Source organism: Salpingoeca rosetta (assembly GCF_000188695.1).
Source record: "Salpingoeca rosetta unplaced genomic scaffold supercont1.20, whole genome shotgun sequence".
Lineage (NCBI taxonomy): Eukaryota > Choanoflagellata > Craspedida > Salpingoecidae > Salpingoeca > Salpingoeca rosetta.
In genome coordinates this window covers 991,547-998,889 of record NW_004754914.1, presented here as the reverse complement: position 1 = coordinate 998,889, position 7,343 = coordinate 991,547, and the positions used below count along the sequence as shown (strand labels likewise).

General features: G+C 55.7%; 2 protein-coding genes across 2 annotated transcripts in view; one reads left to right on the top strand and one right to left on the bottom strand.

Moving 5' to 3' along the window:
- PTSG_12623 (uncharacterized protein) overlaps window positions 1-4,212 on the bottom strand; it is a gene marked incomplete at both ends in the record, with an annotated part of 6,313 nt that extends 2,101 nt beyond the window's left edge. Inside the window, 11 exons of the mRNA XM_004991443.1 lie at window positions 113-188; window positions 643-724; window positions 868-965; window positions 1,120-1,213; window positions 1,368-1,445; window positions 1,650-1,766; window positions 1,939-2,005; window positions 2,121-2,184; window positions 2,351-2,393; window positions 2,605-2,812; window positions 3,083-4,212. Of these exons, the coding sequence (XP_004991500.1) occupies window positions 113-188; window positions 643-724; window positions 868-965; window positions 1,120-1,213; window positions 1,368-1,445; window positions 1,650-1,766; window positions 1,939-2,005; window positions 2,121-2,184; window positions 2,351-2,393; window positions 2,605-2,812; window positions 3,083-4,212 (2,057 nt within the window). The remainder of the gene's footprint in view (window positions 1-112; window positions 189-642; window positions 725-867; window positions 966-1,119; window positions 1,214-1,367; window positions 1,446-1,649; window positions 1,767-1,938; window positions 2,006-2,120; window positions 2,185-2,350; window positions 2,394-2,604; window positions 2,813-3,082) is intronic.
- Window positions 4,213-4,266: 54 nt separating this feature from the next.
- PTSG_07701 (uncharacterized protein) overlaps window positions 4,267-7,343 on the top strand; it is a gene marked incomplete at its 3' end in the record, with an annotated part of 4,907 nt that continues 1,830 nt past the window's right edge. The window contains exons 1-6 of the mRNA XM_004991442.1: window positions 4,267-4,450; window positions 4,725-4,862; window positions 5,090-5,140; window positions 5,359-5,519; window positions 5,852-6,219; window positions 6,560-7,038. Coding sequence (XP_004991499.1) covers window positions 4,385-4,450; window positions 4,725-4,862; window positions 5,090-5,140; window positions 5,359-5,519; window positions 5,852-6,219; window positions 6,560-7,038 — 1,263 coding nt within the window. The 5' untranslated portion in view covers window positions 4,267-4,384. The remainder of the gene's footprint in view (window positions 4,451-4,724; window positions 4,863-5,089; window positions 5,141-5,358; window positions 5,520-5,851; window positions 6,220-6,559; window positions 7,039-7,343) is intronic.

Genomic DNA, 7,343 nt, shown 5'->3' with positions numbered 1-7,343 from the left:
CACACACACACACACCCACCCCCCCCCCCACCCCCCACACACACACACACACAAACACACACGTGCACATGAACAGGCAAGCGAGCAGGCAAGCATGGCTCGTGTGACGAACGTGCGATCAAGTTTGAGGGCGCGTCTGAAGTAGATTTCGGCCTTGGCGCTGTGTTCTCGGCGGCTGTAGTAGTTGCCTTCCCACGCATGATCAAGCCGCAGGTTGACATGGACACAAATACCAGTTGTGAGTTGGACAAAGGCCACTGGACAAAGGGCAGCGGACAAAGGGCAGCGGACAAAGGAGAGAAGCGATTGCAAGGAAAGCAAAGAGGGCAAAGGCACATGTTATACAAGGGAACAAAGCGCAGCCAACAAAGAGTCAACAACTTCACGCACGCACACACACACACACACACACACACAACATCACACCACACGAGACACACAAAGCGTGCACCACAGTCAACAGTAAAGAAGTTCACACACACACACACACAGATCAGCAGGCAGCAATGACAACAAAGCGGTGGCCGTCATCAGCCACCATCACCACAACAACCGAACCCACAAGGCAACGGCACCCTTCTTGAACAGCCCTTTGTTAGGGCAAGGTGATCATGTAGTCTGCGAGGACAAAGAAAGGCTCACCTATCACGCAGCAAGTTTCTGGCCGGTACTTGTCGATGGCAGCAACATGATGGGTCAGCCGACTCAGCTCTGCAACGTTCTCCTGACGAAACCACCCGACAAGCACGACATGCTGACATGAGCGCAATATGACTATGACGTAAATTTAGGCCGATGACGTCACGCGGAGCTCAATCTGGCCAGACGCAACATTTAAGTGAGGGTGAACGCAACATCGAAACGCACTTGGAGATAGAGCACGTTTGAATACGTGTCGACGTGGTCGAGGCGGTATGGATCCAGTGTCTCGACGCGTGTAAAGTAGTCTTCAGCCATGTCAACGTCTGAAAAGCACCCACCCAATGCACGAGTTAATTTTCTTGGGACGAGCTCGTTGTGTCAGCACGGTTGCTGCCTGTGAGCTTCACAAACAAAGCATCCACACCACACGAACAGCTTCACGAGCAAGCATCGATGTTCACCCGCACACATGCCCACCTCTGAGGTTGTGGTACGCGGTGGCGATTTGCGCAGCAATTGTTGACGAGCGGGGATACGATTGCTCGAGCGATTCGTACAACTCCAGCGCCTCCTGAACACACGCAAACACAGTTGCACGCGCGGGGTTGGGGTTGGGGTTGGGGGAACAGAGTTGCGACACGCACGCAGCCGCAGCACCAGTAGGTTCACAAACATGCACTTGGAGATGTATACACGCAAATCCACACAAACACACACACACACACCATGTCGAGGCGCAGCTCCAGCGCAACGTGCGCGTGGAAATGGCGTTTGATCCAGTGATCCGGAAGAACGGCATTCAACTGAGAATAACAACACAAGCGCGCGAACACACACGCACACACATGCACACACACGCACACACACACACACACAAGGATGATGTTGATGATGCAGATGGTGTGAATGAGGCAAAGACGGAGACAGACGAGTGTGTGAGACGAAATGCACGGCTGATTTGAGACGAATGAAGCCGCGACAATACGCTGCGCGTCACGTGAACGTACGGCGTTGACGTGCGACTTGTCCTTGCAGAGGGAGGCGAGGGCGAACCAGGCGGACCACAGCAGCGGTTGGGCGTTCACAGCCTTGATGAGGTGCGAGCACGCCTTCTCAACCAGGCCCTGCAAAGGCAGTGTTGTTGTTGTTGTTGTTGTTGTTTCAGTTGTTGTCGTTATGTGTGTGTGTGTGTGTGTGTCTCACGTCTCATCGTGCATACGCGCCTCGCAATCGTTGATTGCATCTTGCACGCAGGGCATATTACGGCCGGCATTCCACCACTGGCGTGCGTCTCACCATATCGCGCAGGACAATGCCCATGAGGTAGTGGAGGAACGGTCCACACGGCCGCCGCCGCGCCAGCCTGACAATGAGCAGTGCGCACGGCACAGCTGTGAGTATGCTCTTCGTGGTATGTGTGTGTGTGTGTGTGTGTGTGTGTGTGCAAAAGGGTTGTGAGGGTGACGGGTGTGCCTAACCGTTGCTCAATCTGCGTTCGAATGGACTGCAAGTTCTTGTTTGCGGCGTGTGATGCGGCATATTCTGCACATGCGCACACCCCAGAACACAGAGGAGCCAAGCAAAGCATGTACGAGAGGATACTGATGAGTGAGTGAAGCAATGTATGTAGTGCTATGGCGCTGGTATGGTTATGTTGACTGCTGTGCAAACGCTGGCGCATGTACACGGATGTGGTGGCAAGTCGTACCAAGCACGTTTGGCTGTTCTTCCTCCTTCTGTTGCTCGCCAGCCTGTCAACACCCACACATAGCACGCAAGTGAGCGAACTGGACGCAAGTAGAATGGGCAGACACACATTCACAAAAACACGCCACACACACACACACACACACACACACACACACACACACACACACACACACACACACACACACACACACACGCACACACACGCACACATACACAACACACATACACACATACACACACGCACACACGCACGAGGTAGATGGCGTAGAGGCGGAGGAAGACGGCGGAAAGCGAGGTGCAGTTGGAAAGCGCATGCGCGCAGCGCTTGAACTCGCTCGTGTCAAAGAAGGACTTGGCCAGGAAGTAGGTGCCGGTTTCTTTGGGATCGAGATCCTTGATGGTGATGGTGGGCAAGTAGCTTGCCTCTTCGCACGGCAGCGACGCCGCCAGCTCCAACAGCCTGTCAATTCACGTTGACAAGTGACGGGGCACATAGTACCACACGTGAACGCCAGCCACAGTGCTTGAACATTGGACAAGCAGCGAACAACTGTTGCAGTGTTGTCACCACATGTGTACATGCAAGCAGACACACACTCCAGCATACATGCGTGCACAAGATCCTTCATCCGGTCATATTCACACATACACACACGCATACACAAAACACGCCACCGCCAACCAGCCCATCCCACGGCAAGACAACACAACCAAACTAGCACGTGCGCACCATTGGCTGCCGAGGACAAGACCACGCTGACTGCACTGGAATGCGACGTCCAACAGCAACGCATGCTGCTCCTCAGGCGGTGGCGCATGCATGCTCGCAGTGCCTGACGCTGCACTTGTCCTCACGGACGTGTTGGCTGGATCACGCGCCGTGGGCGCTTGCGCTGTCGCTGTCGCCCTAGGTGCTGTTCTTGTTGTTGCTGTTGGTGCTGTCACAGCTGATGCAGCCGGTGCTGGAGGGGAAGGCAACCGCTGTGCACGTGAGACGTGGGCTGCTTCGGCGCCATTATCAATGTCGCTGTCATCCAGGTCCATGTCCTCGTCGGAATGGTTGCCGCCATCACCACGCTCGTCATCCTGAGCCTCATCCTCATCATCACCATCATCACCGTCATCGTCATCGTGCATGCTCTCATCGCCGAATCGCTCACGAGCACGCGCGCGGCGCGGGAGTCTCGTTCGCGGTGATGGTGTTGAAGCGGTTGGTTCGGGCGCCTTGCTGCGTGCAGAGGCAGTCCTCTTCTTGGCACCAACCCCAACCTCTTTCCGGGTGGCGGGTGACGATGAGGCCGACGACGGCGAAGCTACTGCCGATGGTTTTGATGCCGTTCTTGTTTTCGTGGATGAGCGCTTGCGCTGCGTGCCTGCGGCGCCTGAGCTAGCCGACTGGGACGAGGAACCCTCTGGCGTGGTTGCAGCGGAGGCTGACGAGCGCGTCTTGCGGCGAGTGGCAGCACCGGAGGCGCTTGAGCGCCGTGTTGTGCCGCTGGTTCCACTCTTCTTTCGCGGAGACGACCCTGTTGTCGTTGTCGTTGTTGTTGTTGGCGCCGTTGTTGCACCCCTCGACCTGGTTGTTCTTGCCGCTGTTGCCGTTGTTGCTGTTGTTGCCGTTGTTGCCGTTGAAGACGACCGGCCTGCTGCTCGTGAGCGTGTCACAATCCTTGGCGGGGGTGTCTCCTCGGCCCCCTCGGCCTGTTGGTGCATGACTCTGTGAGCGTGGTGTTGCCTTCCTGCTTCTCGTCTTGTGTGCCTCTCTTGCTGTTGCTGCTGTTGCTGTTGTCGTTGCTGTTGTTGCCCTTCGTGCGGCTCTTCACCACCACCTCGTCCACCACTGCTGCGCCTGCTCGCCATCGTCGTCGTTACAATCCGGAAAATTGTTGAAAATAGCGCAAATTGTCCAAAATCGCTCAACGCAAACAAACGCCAACAACAACAACCCAAACAAGAAGGCAAGCAGGGCTTGAGCGAGCAAGCAAGCTCGCACCGCTACGGAAAACACAGACGACAAGGGGGACCAAGGACAATGCAGGATGAGGCAGAGAGTGTGGAGCAGCTTGCCCACGACAATGCTCAGCTTCGATCTCGCTTGGTGGGTCAACGAGGCACTGAGACAAAATGACGTGAATGACTGCCGTGATTGCGTGTGTGACTGTGTGTGCGTGTGTGTGTGCACGTGTGTGTGCGTGTGTGTGTGCACGTGTGTGTGTGTGTATCTGTGTGTGTGTGTGTATCTGTGTGTGTGTGTGTGTCTGTGTGGGTGCGGGATGAGGCGCGAATTGGTTGCAGTGGGGGCTGGGCGAACGTCGTTGCTCTGCTCTCATCGCACAGTACCGCTGCTACATCCACATGCTTCATGCCTTCAGGAGGCTCTCGAGCAAGCCTATGACGAGCTGGAAGAAGCCAACGAGCAGCAATTCAAGCACATTGACGCCCTCAAGAAGGAGAAGCGTGACTTGGAGGCCCTGTGTCAACGCCGCAAAGCCGACATGGAGGACATGGTGGTACGTGCACGCGTTTGTGTGTGTGTGTGTGTGTGTGTGTGTGTGTGTGTGTGTGTGCGTGTGCGTGTTCGAGTGCGTCTGTGTGTGTGTGTGTGTCTGTGTGCGTCTGCGTGTCTGTGTGTGTGTGTGTGCTTCTGTGTTCGAGTGTGTGTGTGTGTCACTGTGTGAAGTTCAACTTGCTGACTGGTGATTATGCCCTCGTGTGTTCGTTTGCTGATGTTGTCAAGGCATTGCAAGAGCACTGCTCAAGCCTTGAGCGCCAATTACGCGAAACCAAGGCAAGCAAACAAGCGAACGCGCGTTTCAATCATCCTGCAACGACCTGCTATGGTTTGCCGTGCGTGTGTGCGAGTGTCTGTGCATGTGTATCTGTCTGTGTTGTCTGTGTGTCCCTGTGTGTCTTTGTGTGTATCCTCATGGAACAGCTGACATTGAACACACCCTGCTGCTGCTATTGTATGTGCATGTGCTGGATTTTGGCTTGTCTGCAACCCAGAGTGCGCTGCAAGGGGCACGATCCGAGCTGCGGAAGGCGTCGTTCCAGCTGCAGCTGCGCAATGCGCGTAACGCGTCCGTATCGAGCCGCACATCAACAACCGAGGGCACATCGTCGTCGATATCCTCCATGTCACAGTCTCGTTCCCGCACATTCAACACGTACGACCAGCAGTGAATGTTTGTGTGTGTATGTGTGTGTGTGTTCGTGTGTGTGTGTGTGTGTGTGTGTACGTGTGTATGTGTGTACGTGTGTGTGTGTACGTGTGTACGTGTGTGTGTACGTGTGTACGTGTGTGTGTATGTGTCGGTGTGTGGTATGTACCTGTGTGTGCGCACGCATCGGTGTGTCTTGTGCGTGCCTTGCGTTGTTCGCGAAGCTCTCTTCTTCCTGCTCGCCTCCATCGCACGTGACATCGAAACACTTTTCTTCTTGCTCTCCCACTCGTCTCCTCCTCCCCCCCCCCAACACTTTCCCAACCACCTCGGGCCAGCGCGCGCGATGTGCTGAAGGCGCGGCGGAAGCTGCTGCAGAAGCTGAAGAGTGCTGATGACACCGACATACCACCGCCATCGCCACCACCACAGGCAGGCCCAATACAGGCCGGGCCGGCAACAACAGCGGCAGCAGCAACAGCAGTGGCGGCGGGAGATGTGCAGGAGCGGATAGACGCTGCCGTTGCTGCTGTTGCCTGCGCATATGAGAAGCGCATTGCATCGCTGCAGGACGCGCTGGATGAGGAGATGCAGCGGCGAAAGGACCTGCAGCTGGCCCACGACCACGCCATCACGGCCGACGCCGGCACTGCTGGCGATCACGCTGGGGACGCGACTCATGGTGGTGGTGACGCAGACACATCCGGTGTGTGTGTGTGTGTGTGTGTGTGTGTGTGTGTGTGTGTGTGTGTGTGTGTGTGTGTGTGTGTGTGTGTGCACGCGTATGTGTGTCTGCGTGTGTGTCTATATGTGTGTGTTTGCCTGTGTGTTTTTGTTTTTCTCTCTCCCTCTCCCTCTCCCTCTGTGTCTGTCTGTTTGTCTGCTTGTGCATCCTGACTTGTCCCTTGAAAGATGACCACCAGTGTCGGGTGTGGCGTTGTTCACAACATCGCAGCTACATGACTCACACGTGCTCACACATACACACGCATGAATACATCAACACAACCTCCATTCACCACCACCACCACCAATCCCTCGAGCAGGCAGCGGGCTGAATCTCGCCGAGGAGCTGAGCCGCGTTGCATCGAGCGACGTGCCGTTGCCCGTTGGGGCCGACCTGACGCAAGCAACGCAAGCATCCAGTCACACTGATGCAACAACACCGCGAGCAGCATCAACATCAGAAGCGGCAACGGCGAGCGAAGATGACAGCACAAGTGGTGCCGATGCGAAGAACGCGGGCACGAACAGCGGGGACGCCCGTGCCAGCAGTGGTGACAAGACTGATGGAGCGAGCAGCGGCAGTAGCAACAGCACCACCACGTGCGCTGGCGATGGTGGCGATGGTGATGGGGGCGGTGGCCGACGCATTGTGCTGCCCGTCTCTGCGGCGCTGACGACGGAGTTGCGGGGCGAAACGCAGTACTTTGGGCGCAGCGACGAGCAAACAGACGAGACACTGCAGCAGCAGATTATCATGGAGCTCGAGAGCGAAGTCGCCGAGTTGCGGGAGGAGCTGGAGGTGCGCACGATGTGTGTGTATGTGTGTGTGTGTGGTGGTGTTGTTTAAGTTGTTGTTGTTGTTTAAGTTGTTGTTGTTGTTTAAGTTGTTGTTGTTGTTGGTGGTGGTGGTGGTTTAAGTTGTTGTTGTTGTTGGTGGTGGTGGTGGTGTCGTTGTTTAAGTTGTTGTTGTTGTTGTTGTTGTTGCTGCTGCTGTTGTTGTTGGTGTTGTTTAAGTTGTTGTTGTTGTTGGTGTTGTTGCTGCTGCTGCTGCTGCTGCTGTTGCTGGTGTTGTTGTTGCTGCTGCTGCTGCTGCTGTTGTTGTTG